General features: G+C 36.4%; 1 protein-coding gene across 14 annotated transcripts in view; it reads right to left on the minus strand.

Moving 5' to 3' along the window:
* Positions 1 to 15,074, minus strand: part of LOC126766083 (zinc finger protein 2) — a 366,591-nt gene that overhangs the window by 237,962 nt on the left and 113,555 nt on the right. For all 14 annotated transcript variants that reach the window (XR_007668700.1, XR_007668702.1, XR_007668701.1 and 11 more), the window contains exon 3: positions 11,209 to 11,809. Coding sequence is in view for 11 of the 14 variants with exons in the window: in XM_050483803.1 (XP_050339760.1) it covers positions 11,209 to 11,613 (405 nt within the window). In the remaining 3 variants the exon portion in view is untranslated. The remainder of the gene's footprint in view (positions 1 to 11,208; positions 11,810 to 15,074) is intronic.

The following is a 15,074-nucleotide window of genomic DNA, read 5'->3' on the forward strand; positions in this document are numbered from 1 at the left end:
AATTAGCCAACACACAATTAAAGTAAATTTTAATTGCTTTAATAGAATAATATAACAGTGATACTTATCTTAACGGATCACTTAATTCAGATAATTTCACCACAAAGTTTTTAATATTACATAAATTAAAAAAATTTCTAAGAGCACGAAAGCACAGCTGTGCACGAGAAAAGTTGCCAGATGAATTTTAATGTTATTCTTTCGATTGAACAAATAAACGGAAGAAAGTAAATCTGTTAAGGAGCTGAGTCCCAGTAACGTGCTGCAATTGAGTAGGTAACAATATAAGTATATTGCCAAAAATCTACATTGAGTTGTTTGGTTGAGTTAAGTTTACGATTCGGCTTTAGCTCACCTTTGCCACGATATTCGGCCGATTGTTCGTCTATTTCCGTGTCGTAAGCATAGATCCAGGACTCATCGCCAATAATAATACGTTTTATGACATCCTGGTAGTCAGAAACCATTTTTTACAAACGTTAAAGCGACGCTGCTTTAGTGATTTTGGAACCAATCGTGCTTTCACTTTTTTTAAGCCCAAATGATCTTTCAAAAAGGTTTTCACTGATCCTTCCGACATTCCAATGATGCCAGTAAGATCTCAGGCTGTTAATCGTCGATTCTCAAGCACCAATTATTTTATTTTATTGAAGTGTTGATCATAAGTTTATGTTGATAGCGATCCCGGACGTCGTTCGTCGTCAACGCGTTCTCCGCCCTCTTTGACTAATTTGTACTCGTAGCAATCAAAAAATCGGCACCAGAAATTTGTTTCCACACACAAAATTTAATGGAACTTCTTAATATACTTCAGAAAGACAAGCGTATGCTATACACTAATGATTATTTTGAAGTGGTGACGACAAAAATCTACTCTCAGGTGCAAAGCAAAAAAAAAACATGTTGCGCTTATCACCGGTGATACATTGGCACCTGAAGGTAGTTGTCGTGATCACCGGTGATACACTGGCAGCGAACCTGTTATTATTAAATTGTGTATTAACTTGTGATTAGTTACTCATTATAAATTTGTAAATTATAGCATTTTTTGTAGAACCTTTTTTATACTCTTGCAACATGTTGCTACAGAATATAGTAGTTTTGTTCATCTCACGGTTGTTTGTATCACCTAAAAATACTCGAGACAGATATAGGATTATTTATATATATACATATGATCAGGGTGACAAGACTAGCTGAAATCCGGATGTCTGCTGTCTGTCCGTCCGTCGGTGCAAGCTGTAACTTGACATCGTTAGAAGGTTGGTATTGTAGATGGGCGTAATCGGTCCACAAAACGCAAATAATCAAAAACTTATAAATTGCCATAACTAAGCTCCACAATAAGTAACAAGATTGTTATTTAGTGCAGCGAATCACATGTGGTTTTATTTTTGAAAAAGTGGGCGTGAATCCGCTTCTAACAGGTTTCACAGCTTCCTATCGATACCTCCTACGACGGTGTGAAAACTGATGAAATCGGATGGAGGGGGTTCCCCCCCAAAACCGTATAACGGTTTTGTCAAAATGACTCAATTAACTTATAGCATCAATATTTCCATTTGCCAAATAAAATGTGCTTAAGGTGTCAGAAGGGTAATCTTTTTCAAAAATATATATACATTTTTTGTTGCATTTTCGTTACTCTTATACCCTTAGAATTAATGTAGAAACTCACTTTATCATTGGAAGGTTTCGAAAAAGGCCCATAAATATTAATACCGCTTGACGTTCGGAGTGCACATCTCAAACTTTAAACGCGTTTTTCTCAAAACACCCTCTTTAAAATGGCGGATATGATTCCGGTCGAACTACTCAACCGATTTGCTTAATTTTTTTCTTTTTATGTTCACAAAACGTCTGGCTACCGTCCCTATTTCATAATTCATAATTTTCTATAATTTATTGACAAAGTTATGACAAAATTTATGTAAAAAATCATAGGAATAATTAAAAAAAAAAAAATTTTTATTTATCAAAATTTTTCCATGATTCTAGCAGGGAGGATGGAGTAATGTGTAGAAGTTCACGCAAGTGAGGAAAGTTCTCTGATCACCATTCACTTGGGAGTGGTCAGAAACGATTCTTTTACATATGGCTCAAGCAGCTCACGACTTCCGGTCTTTGACAAAGTATCTTCTGGCTGGCCTAAGAACATCCGTTTGAACGCGAGCTAAAGTGAGAAGGCGAAATATCCCCTACATAGGGTTGTGCGCTGGGTTTGGGACCCGCCATGTAAAAAAAAAACCCAATGAAAAGAAACAATAAGCCTCGGATGAGTGACCCCCTTTTTGATGACGACCATGGCAAACGAAATAAGGACTACGAATTGAGGGCATGCACCTGGAATGTCCGGTCCCTTAATTGGGAAGGTGCCGCTACCCAGCTGATTGATGTCCTCGTGAAAATAAAGGCTGACATCACCGCCGTCCAAGAAATGCGATGGACGGGACAAAGACTGAGACGAGTGGATCCTTGTGGCATTTACTACAGTGGCCATATAAAGGAGCGCAAGTTTGGTGTGGGATTCGTAGTGGGAGAGAGACTTCGTCGCCGAGTACTATCATTCACTGCGGTGAATGAACGTCTAGCCACAATCCGCATCAAAGCGAGGTTCTTTAACATATCGCTGATTTGCACCCACGCCCCGACGAAAGAGAATGACGATGTGACCAAAGATGCCTTCTATCACACACCTATGAGAGCTGCCCCCGCCACGATGTCAAAATCGTGCTTGGCGACTTTAACGCCAGGGTGGGCAAAGAAGGTATCTTTGGCACGACGGTCGGTAAGCCCAGCCTGCACGAAGAAACATTTCCAAATGGGTCATCAAGCCACCTGACTGTCTCCGGATCGAAAAACCACCAACCAGATCGACCATGTTGTGATAGACGGAGGACACGTCTCCAGTGTTTTAGAGTGCTGCTCTCTGAGAGCACTTATCAACAACTCGGTATCAGGGAAGTGTGGGACGGCATTTCAAGCTCCTTGCGTACAGCTGCAACCGAAACCATCGGTTTGCGGAAAATGGAAAAGAACAGCTAGTACGACGAGGAATGCCGTGTCGCAGCGGAGAGAAAACAGACTTCCTAGCTCGCAACGTTACGATTGACCACAACACGTGCGGGATGGAATGGATAGCAAGAGTTGAAGAGGAAAGCAAGACGCATTTACAGACCGAAAAAGAGAGAAGCCGAAATGCGTGAGTATGAAGAGCTTGACAAGCTGGCCGAAAGGGGTAATGCTCAAAAAATCTACGAAAAAATGCGGCGGCTAACTGAAGGTTTCAAGACGAGAGCATACTCTTGTAGAACCCCCAAAGGTGATCTAGTCACCGATGCCCAGAGCATACTTAAATTATGGAGGTAACACTTCTCCAGCCTGCTGAACGGCAGTGAACGCACAACGCCAGGAGGAGGCGAACCCAATTCCCCAATCGATGACGATGAGCAGACGTTCCGTTGCCCAACCATGAAGAAGTTCGAATAGTAAATACCCGTCTGCAGAACAGCAAAGCAGCGGGGGCCGATGGATTACCGGCCGAGCTATTCAAGCACGGCGGCAAAGAACTGATAAGGAACATGCATCATCTTCTTTGCAAAATATGGTCGGACGACAGCATGCCCAACGATTGGAATTTTAGTGTTCTCTGCCCAATTCACAAAAAGGGAGACCCCACAATCTGCGCCAACTACCGTGGGATAAGCCTCCTTAACATCGCGTATAAGGTTCTATCGAGCGTATTGTTTGAAAGATTAAAGCGCACCGTCAACAAACTGATTAGACCTTATAAGTGTGGCTTTAGACCTGAAAATATCACCAACCGACCAGATATTCACCATGCGCCAAATTTTGGAAAAGACCTGTGAAAGGAGAATCGACACACACCACCTCTTCATCGATTTCAAAGCTGCTATCGACAGCTCGAAAATGAGCTGCCTCTATGCTGCGCTGTCTGAATTTGGTATCTCCGCAAACCTAATACGGTTGTGTAAACTGACGTTGAGCAACACCAAAAGCTCTGTCAGGATCGGAAAGGACCTCTCCGAGCCGTTCGATACCAAACGAGGTTTCAGACAAGGTGACTCCCTATCGTGCGACTTCTTCAACCTGCTCCTGGAGAAAATAATTCGAGCTGCAGAACTTAATCGAACAGATACAATATTATATAAGAGTGTACAGCTGCTGGCGTATGCCGATGATATTGATATCATCGGCCTCAACAACCCCGCCATTGGTTCTGCTTTCTCCAGACTGGACAAGGAAGCAAAGCAAATGGGTCTGGCAGTGAACGAGGGCAAGGCGAAATATCTCCTGTCATCAAACAAACAGCCGTCGTAATCGCGTTGGCACCCACCTCACTGTTGACAGTCATAACTTTGAAGTTGTAGATAGTTTCGTATATATGAGAACCAGTGTAAACACCACCAACAATGTCAGGCTGGAAATCCAACGCAGGATAACTCTTGCCAATAGATGCTACTTCGGACTGAGTAGGCAATTTAGAAGTAAAGTCCTCTCGACGAACAAAAACTAAACTCTATAAGTCTCTCATAATTCCCGTCCTGATATATGGTGCAGAGACTTGGACGATGACGACAACTGATGAGTTGATGTTGCGAGTTTTCGAGAGAAAAGTTCTGCGAAAGATTTACGGTCCTTTGCGCGTTGGCCACGGTGAATATCGCATTCGATCAAATGATGAGCTGTGTGAGATATACGACGACATTGACATAGTTCAGCGAATAAAATGACAGCGGCTACGCTGGCTAGGTCACGTTGACCGGATGGACGAAAACACTCCAGCTCTGAAAGTATTCGAGGCAGTGCCCTCCGGGGGAAGCAGAGGAAGAGGAAGATCTCCAGTCCGTTGAAAGGGCCAGGTGGAGAAGGACCTGGCTATTCTTGGAATATCCAATTGGCGCCACGTAGCGAAAAGAAAAAACGACTGGCGCGCTGTTTTTAACTCGGCTATAATCGCGTAAGCGCTGTCTACGCCAATTAATTTAGAAGAAGAAGAAGTAGGGACTTTTTAAGAATAAATTGGGTTTTTGTGTTTCAGATGATTCAAACATGAGAAATCGTGTCTGCCAGTGAAAAAACGTATCTTATTCACCCAGCCATTTCTCCGACAGATGTCATCAAAAAATTCCGAAAAAAATTTGTTTATATACTCCACGATATACCTCATCATATGTGAAAAAAGTTCTATTGTAGAATAAAAATTAAAAAAAAAAAAATGTCTAAAAAAAGGCCAGATTACCCTACTGACCCCTAAATATCTGGGATAGCAAGAGGGGGCTTTGTAGGAGACGGTCTCAAAATTGGACTATGGGCAAGCTGCTGCCCACTTTTAGGTGAAATTACATACTATATATCTGGAACTACTAGACCAATTTCAACCAAACTCAGAATATAATATTAGCCTGACAGTCTTTTATTATAGAGCAATAATGGTCTAAAACCACACCTACTTCCCACCAACCAATTTTAAATTCCATCTGATTTTTTCACTTTTCAGTATACAAACCAAGCCTCAATGAATATATCGAGATAAAGATTTGCACCAATAATGCCTTTAAGGAATGCCATCTTAGGTCTAAAAATATTAAAATCAGACTAAAACTTTTCAAGGCCCCACATACCGAATATGTTTCTTTGATAATAATATACTCTTGTGTCAATAATGGGACACCTGTCAGTACTTCCCTTGCCCCATTATCTTAATACAAAGATTTTCGAACTCTCACTTGACTTTATATCATATGCATTTATTGGCCGATATGTGAGTTTTTTTAATGAAAGTGAGAGAGACTGTTCTTCTAATTACAATGTATATGTAAGACTAAAATGGATAAAATCAGAAGAAAAATTTCAATAGCCCCTATAAAAATGATATTGAGTAGTTTCGAAAATCTGGCAGACTTTTTGTATATAGTATATATATTGGCGTGGGTATGTCAGGTACCTTAATGAAACTTTGAATGCTTTTTCTTCTGTTAATAATATATGATAATGATAATAGTAATGGTCAATGCTATACTTATTCCTCATATACTTAATAAAATATTTTAAAACTTTCCGTATATCTCCATACACATATATGTATGTATACATGTAAGTTATTTTTGCGAAAATAACTGAGCGAATGCTATTGGGTAATACTATACCACAATTAGAAAATATGATGTTATTTGTTCAATGACTGTAAGGTTATTGAATATATTTGACAGACGTCATGCCAACCAAACAGAAAAAAAATAAAGACTCGTTTACAGCAAATGTTCCCTACCAACACATTTGTATCACATCGTACTGGTTGTTTAATGCCGAAATTTATCTACGAACTCTCCTGACTCCCATATGCTACAAACAGTTGGCCAATTAATTGTTTGCAAAATGAAAAACAGTATAAAATTTATTTTTTAAATTCATACTTCGTAAGCCATGACACTTTTTTTTAATATTTTTTTCATCACTATGTTAATGTAAATATTTTTAACATAAATATTCCTGCACTAACATATTAATGTAAAGCACAAAATTAAAAAAATATAATAATTCAAAAAACTACAAATAGTGTATTCTAAATTAATGGAAGCAATTAATCCAAGTATTATTAAAACTGGAAAAAACTAATACTTGGTATGGCGACCATTGCGTCCATAACAGCTCGCAGACATTCGGAATTTATACTTTTTGTATTGCTCTGATAAAAAAAAGCCCACCAATTATCTATTGAGTTTAAGTCAGGAGTCTGGGCGGGTGCATCAATAGTTGTGCTGCAATTGTACAATAGTCAGGTACTGTACAGAAACGATTTGAATTTTGGAAAGTTATCCTGTATTAATTAATTTTAATATTTTGCGTGTTGACCTTTAGTATCAACAACGACTTGTAGTCCGCTTTTGACTGACGTTATTAGTTTTAGATCATATTCGTCCGGAATTTCAGTCCTATTCTCCATTAATATATCAATTCATTATGATTTTTCGGATTTCTTTTTTTAGGTGTGCCCACAAATTCTCAATAGGAATGAGACCTTGGATTTAGGGCGGTGCTAAGTTCTTTGTCGCAATGTTGAAGCACCCAAGTTCTCTTATTTCCTGCAAACCCAAATCTAGACGCATTATTATGTAAATGGGACCGTATTTTAAGGTATTAAGTAGCATCCATATGTCCATCAATAACACCAAGGTCCCCAACTCCTCTGTAAAAAATGCAGGTTCATACCATTACCGAAAGTTTACCGAATTTACTGTTGGTATAATATATTTTGATTTTGACGATTTAATAAACCATAAAGCATCGTCTCGTCACAAAAATTTACCGTCTTCCCAAAATGCATTGTTATGTAAAATATGACTTATACCGAACGACAGGCGTTTTTCTATCTTCACATTTAACAGGTTTCTTTTGCACAGATAATGACAAATATTTATGTATTTTTAAGGAAAACTTGGCGAACCGTTTCATGTGTTGATATATGGGAAATATTTTTTTGATTATACGACTCTCATTTCGGTCACTTAATTTTTTTTGTCTTTCTGGTGAATGGAGTAACTCCATCCTTCCCTCTTTCTCGGCACGATTAATTGTATTATAAACAGTTTGTCTGGTCAAACTTACTATAAAATAAATATAATAAATTATGTCACTCGCCTCTTTTTTACCCGGCATTTCAAAATTAAGTATTACTTTATGTACAAGCACAACTTAATTCTTTGATGTTAACTTTAATATTAAATAATTATCCAACTGCACTAGCGCGCACGTTACACATAGCAACCACGGGGTTAACGGTGTTTTTGTAGTATTCGAAATTCAATGGAAATAAAAAATTTGAACATTTTAACGTAAAGCGTACTTTGTGCAAACATTTAATTGACAGTTATGTAAGTGGTTTATTTTTCCAATTTTTCCTATTTTAAATTTTTTACTAATAGTTTGACGATGATTATGTGGTGGGAATGTTCATGCATTGAATAAATGATGTAAAAAAATGTTAACGCTTTTAACTGCTAAGATGCTTTTAATTGACAAGAGAAAATTCGAAAAGAACAGTTTTAGACTTGTAAGAACATTTTCCTGGAAAACTGTGCATAAATTCGAATCTGAAGCGCCGTTTGAGGCTAAGGCTTAGGCTTTCTTCGCGCTTTTATACCGTTAATTTCTGGAATTTTATTTTTCGGTTAGGTGACATTTATAAAGACTACTTATATCAAATATATAATTTAAAAAATATTAAAAAAGGTAACATAGTTAACGAAATATCAGTTTAGAAATGAATTTTTATATTTTTTTTTCATTTTGCAAACAAATAATTGACAAATTCTATGTATGTATTACATAATAATTTTTGTTATTCTAATTAGGTCAGTCAGTGTTATATATTTACATAAATATATGTACAGTTAGTGTCATTGAAAAACGTACAGCAAGTAAAATTTTAAGTTTTCTCATATGTTGAGATTTTAATTATTAAAAATTTTAACTTTGTTGTAATTTGTAATAGAGTTAAGACCAAAATGCAATGGAAATTATTTCTTAAGATTTTCCCGTTTTTATGTCAATGGAGCACCATTGCTCAAAGTTTGTCAAAGAGGGTAGTGACACCCTGAAAATCGTACAGCTGTCCAATAATTAAAAAAATTCGGTTATTCTTCGAATTAAAAGAATTTTGTATTAAAGTGGTCATTGGATTAATTTTTTCATAAAATATATAAAATGTTGGTAAAATGAAGCAAACGACTATTGATATGCGCGAACTGGCAATTAATCATTACAAAAACGGTTAATCGTAAGGAAAAATAGCCAAAAATAATAAATCGGAGTCGAAGTACTATTCAGTATATTATTACAAGATATAAAAATGAAAATCGGGTGGGCAAACAAGGTACATAGAAAAATCAAAAAAAGAAAAAGCTGACTGCGACTGACGAACGATGGATTATAAAGAAAGTTAAGAAGAACCCTACCATTTCCGCTTCTAAACTTGCCACAGATCTTAAATTTTACTTAAAAAAGTAAAGGATTCAACTATTCTTAGAGTGCTTATAAAAAATTATTTTCACGGCAGAGTTGCACGTAACAAGCCTTTAATTAACAAGCGTAATTGAAAGATTCGTCTTGAATTTGCAAGGGCCGACCTTAAGCAGCCTGCTCACTTCTGGAATGATGTTTAATTCACGGATGAGTCTAAATTTAACATTTTTATGTCCGATGGAAAAGTAAATGTGTGAAGAAAACTGCAATGGATCCTAAAAATTTGCGACCGACGGTCAAGCACCGACGGTTTAGTCATGGTGTGGGGATGCATGTCTGCTTTTGGTGTGGGAAATTTGGTGTTCATCGATGGTTATATGGATCGTTGGAAATATCTGAATATACTTAAGGAAAATCTTAAGCAGAGCGCTGAAAAAATGGGTATTGCAAGTACATTTAAGCTGTACGCTGACAACGACCCAAAGCATACAGCACATTCGACACGAATGTGGGCACTCTACAATTGTCCAAAAGTACTGGAAACTCCAGCCCATTCCCAGATTTTGACGTCTTTGAAAATATATTGAATCATTTGGACGAAAAAAATTAGGGCTCTGGCAATTTCGAACATTTATATTTTAAAAAACGCGCTCCAAAGTGAATGGAGTAAAATATCCCCAGATTATTGTAAGAAGTTGGTTGATTCAATGCCCAAACTAAAAGCTGCTGAAACTAACAAAGGTTTTCCAACTAAATATTAGATATTAGTTTTCAGCATTGAAATTAATTTTTTGTATTATTTTTGTACATTTACGATGAAAAAGGATGCACTGATTTTTACTAATTGAATATAACTTAGTCAAGAGTATTTAAATGAGCTTTTTCTTTTTATTACTATTAAATATTTTTAAGTTTTGTGAATAATTGAACTTAAGTTTTTATATCAAACGCCTAAAGTACTTAAAAAGTGTGCCTGTACAATTTTCAATGACACTCAAGCAATGCAATGTACATTGCTTGAAAATGTGTTCTCGCAACATTAGTGTAAGTCACAAAATGTTTTTTGTTTCTGTTTGTATCCTGAAGAATTAGTTTGTAGACACCTTTAAGAAAGTCTCTCCAAGTATGAGCTCTTAATTATAATAGGAACGAAACATTCGTTTTTTTACCCATCCTACGCAACATTCTCCCAATATCAACCACTGTCCAAATATCTTCCTGTCAAACTTTTCTTCATCAATTTTTTTATCAGTAAACAACTTAGGAATACTTTTTGCATTAACAGATCTACATATGTATCATATTCTCAATCTTGTGTTATTTCCCAAACTGACTACAAACTATCCTCCACATTTCACAAAAGCACGGACTCGGGTCACCAGCTCTCGTAAACCAATCTGAATAAGTGTGAGAAAACCATATTTTGCAGTAAATAATTCGGCTTAGCATGTATACAAAATCTTCTTCACTCGTCTTAACAATTTTCTTGTTATCTATTTACGATATCTCTTCTGTAATAAAATACTCCACAATTTTATTATATGCCGACGACGTAAAACTTTTCAAATCATATGCTTCAACTGATAAAAGACGTCTGTTGTAAACAGATTTAAACAATTTGTTTGCTTGCTGTGATACATAGAAAGAAGAAGAAAAAACCATAGACTAGAGCAAGTTTTTAATTTTGTTGATTTGGGAGTTACTATTAACACTAAGCTTAATTTAGTCTTCATATTGACACCATGGTTTTTAGAGCAAAAGGTGTTCTTAGTTTTGTTAAACTAAACTAATAATTTAGGAATCCTGTCTTAATGATGCCTTGAATGGAATACAATTGACAAAAGCATAAAAGAATCTCTTCAAGGGCATTTCATTTATTCAATGTTGTTTTTTAACCTTTAGTCTCTCTAAATTGTAAGGCAAAACCTATTATTAAGGTTAGAAAATATCTGAAGTTATCTAAAAGGGAATGGAAGGAACTTGATTTATGTGTTATAGCATGAATAACTGAACTTCGATGAATGTATCAATTCAATTGAATTCAGATTTTGATGCTATTTATTAATTTAAGTTATTAAATTTGTCAAAGAAATTCTACTTTTATAAATATTATTTAATTTTACTACCAACTTATAGAGATGTAGCATTATATTAGAGGTGATGATATTTTTCAGCAACTATATTAAAGGACTGTACTTTTAAAATAATTCCTTGACTAATTACCTCGTCTAAGTCAGCTACTTTTACATTAACTAAGGAACAGGATCGTTTGTTTTTACATCTACGTCGACGTTTCCGTTCAAAAACTGCTTTGGATCTGGTCAGATGCTCGAGATGCTGTGGTGAAGTTGGTTTCTTAATATCTGCCGCAAATATATCAATAGCCGATTGTTGCAACGACTGTGATGTTGCTTTGTATGCTGTTTCTTTATGTTGTAAAGGGATTAAGTATTGTGCTTTGTTGTGAGATTTTAAAGTAGCAAACTTTGACAGCTTGGGTTTTGATTTCGCAGCAGTGGTTTCCGTTGCTGTTACGGTTGCAATTCCTGCGTTTGTAACTGTTGTTGGCGATATTTCCCTTGTTGTTATTGACTTCCGCTCTATTGGTTTTAAGGGTAAGTCTGACATATTACGGGCACATTGGTTATGGTTAGAATAGAATTAAGCCTATGTGTTTCTAAGCTTTACAATTGAAAGCTTAAAGGCATTATTAGCGATATTCAATTACAATGCTTACGTACGATTCACTTTGAAAATTAAGACCGTGTGATCTTGTGCCAAATAAGTTTATTTCTATCGCTCGATCTGAAGTGGTATTGTCAAGCTTTCATGTAAAGAAAAAGTATAAATATGCATATATAAGTTATGTATTTTAAATATAAATATTATTTTAACATGGATAAATATATCTAGCATAATATTTATCAGTTAGCAAAACTTGGATACTTCAAATATTTAAAAACTCGTATGGTCAATAAACTTAGGAACAAGAAAAAGCCTTATATTCGATTGCTCTGAAGCTACATTATACCCTTAATTATTATTTTTATGTTTAAAGGCAAAAAAAAGGATATATTTGTGTTTTTGCGGCGACATGAGTTGTACAACTTTTGAAGTATTTAGAAAAAAATTTCAATGAAAAATTTTAATAAATAAGCCTGTGACGGTGAATCTCCAGAAGCGCCTTGAAAAAAAGTGAAACATTATAAATCGTTACCGGATTATCTGAAACAAAAAAATGTATATGCATTTTAAAGGTGATGTATTTCTCGAGGTAATCGCGCAATTTTAGCTTACAAAATCGCGGTTAATTTGTTAATGAAAAATAGAAAAAATGGAAAAAAAACTCTTTCTGATTACCTCGAGAAAAACATCACCTTTAAAACGCATATCAATTTTTTTGTTTACTTTCATTTTTGGTTTCAGCAACCCAAAATTAGCAAGAAACAGTCCTAACATCACAGTCCCAAAATGACTGTAAAATCCCTACCAAGTCATGAATATACCGTGCGAAATCAAAAAGTTTTCCATACAAGGACTAGTACTCGTAATTGATTGTTTGCAATTTGACATTTAGCATTTAAATATTATTTACAGTTTACTTATAAAAATTTTAAGAAGGTAAAAAAGCATAGTGTTTAAAATTGCACGACAAGCTTACGTTTACACTTATACCCATAACCAAGTGGTAGGATTGTTGATATTCTATCGATATTGACGATATTTTTTTCCTCTGCTATATTATCGACGCGATTTTGTTTTTAACGATAATATCGATATTTTACTCACAATTTTATCAAAGTCACCAAAGAAACTGTAAAAAATTTCGAAGGCGAAACATATTGACCATTATATAAACCTACATTTATATTTATACAATGATATTGATTCGGCTTGAATGGGAGAGCGTATCAATATACATATGTAACTAAATTGACCACATGTACTATCGATTCAATTATGTATGTTATACCCGCGGACTTACACACATGAATTACAAGTACCGTATTTATATGCTTGTTTTTTTAAATTGTGCGATAAAATTGTTGCGTCTGAAAGTGTAACTTTTCATAAAGGAAAAATGGAATAACTAAAGTACTCTTTCAAATACAAGTATGTACATTGCGCACAGAAGTAGTACGAGTAAGTAAAACGAGTGGAAAGACATCAAATATGCGGAGCATATTAATGCAAATGGTCATAGCTGTTTGGCTTACGTTCATGTCTGCATTAAAAAAATTTAAAAAAAAATGTATTTTCAGCGGAACTCTGGCGACCAGTACACCAAAGCCTATTCATGCCAATCTATAGCGGAAATACGGAAAAGGCCCAGAGAAGGTAATCTGAAAACGTATTTTGACGAAGTCAGACAATTTGCAGGTTAGGTTAAATTTGCTTTTGAAATAGAAAACAATTTACTGTGTTTTCAATAACAGAAGGTGGCACTAAGGAGCAACAAATATTCGTTCACCAGTGCAACGATGATACGATATGCAAAAACTATTAAACGTTTGCTACCAGATATACAAATTGTATTTCAAATTCAAGGTTAGAGGTTAGATAAATAGCAAATATACTGAGGTCACCGCAATTGTTAAAAGCATATTTAAAGAAATTAATTTTTAAATTAATTAGCATTTACAAGTGACATTTTTACAAAAACTAATTTTATAACGTTTTTTCTAACATTGATAGTGCACTTTTTGTGAAATAATAAGTTTCATTGCTAAGAGTGCTTGCTTAGCGGCTTTGCGGATGCACGAGGTAATAATTGTTCTTCTTCTTTACTGGCGTAGAAACCGTTTACGCGGTTTTAGACGAGTTACCAATAGCGCGCCAGTCGTTTCTTCTCTTCGTAAGCTGGCATCAATTTCAGATTCCAAGCGAAGCCAGGTTCTTCTCAACGTAGTGGAGGTCTTCCTCTTCCTCTGCTTCCCCCGGAGGGCACTGCCTCGAATACTTTCAGAGCTGGAGTGTTTTCGTCCATTCGGACGAAATGGCGTAGCTCCTGTCTTTTAATTTGCTGAACTACCATATGTCAATGTCGCCGTATATCTCATACAGCTCATCGTTTGATCGAATGCGATATTCGCCGTGGCCAACGCGCAAAGGACCATAAAACTTTCGCAGAGCTTTCCTGTCGAAAACTCGCAACGTCGACTCATCAGATGTTGGCATTGTCCATGCTTCTGCATCATATAGCAGGACGGAAATAATGAGTGATTTATAGTTTTGTTTTTGTTCCTCGAGAGAGGACTTTACTTCTCAATTGCCTACTTAGTCCGAAGTAGTACCTGTTGGAAAGAGATATCCAGCTTTGGATTTCGAGGCTGACGTTATTGTTGGTGTTGATTCTGGTTCCACGATAGACGAAATTATCTACAACTTCGAAGTTATGACTGTCAACAGTGACGTGGGTGCCCAGTCGCAAGTTCGACGGCTGTTTGTTTGATGACAGGAGATATTTCGTCTTGCCCTCGTTTACCACCAGATCAATTTGCTGCGCTGCCTTATCCATTCTGGAGAAAGCATAACTAACGGCCCGGTTGATAAGGCCAATGATATCAATATTATCAGCATACGCCAGCAGCTGTACACTCTTATAGCAGATAGAAAGAGAGTCAGTCACCTTATCTGAAACCTCGATTGGCATAGCACACTTAAATTCCAATCGTTTGGCATGCTTTCGTCCGACCATATTTTACAAAGAAGCTGATGCATGGTTCTTATCAGTTCTTCGCCGCCGTGTTTGAATAGCTCGGCCGGCAATCCGTCGGCCCCTGCCGCTTTGTTGTTCTTCAGGCGGGCAATTGCTATTCGAACTTCTTCATGGTCGGGTAATGGAACGTCTGCTCATCGTCATCTATTGGGAATCGGGTTCGCCTTCTCCTGGTGTTGTGCGTTCACTGCCATTCAGCAGGCTAGAGAAGTGTTACCACCATAATTTAAATATGCTCTGGGCATCTGTAACTAGATCACCTTTGGGGGTTCTACAAGAGTATGCTCTCGTCTTGAAACCTTCTGTTAGTTGCCGCATCTTTTCGTAGAATTTTTAAGCATTACCCCTGTCGCCCAGCTTGTCAAGCTCT

The sequence above is a fragment of the Bactrocera neohumeralis genome, unplaced genomic scaffold (genome assembly GCF_024586455.1).
Source record: "Bactrocera neohumeralis isolate Rockhampton unplaced genomic scaffold, APGP_CSIRO_Bneo_wtdbg2-racon-allhic-juicebox.fasta_v2 cluster11, whole genome shotgun sequence".
NCBI classification, from domain to species: domain Eukaryota; kingdom Metazoa; phylum Arthropoda; class Insecta; order Diptera; family Tephritidae; genus Bactrocera; species Bactrocera neohumeralis.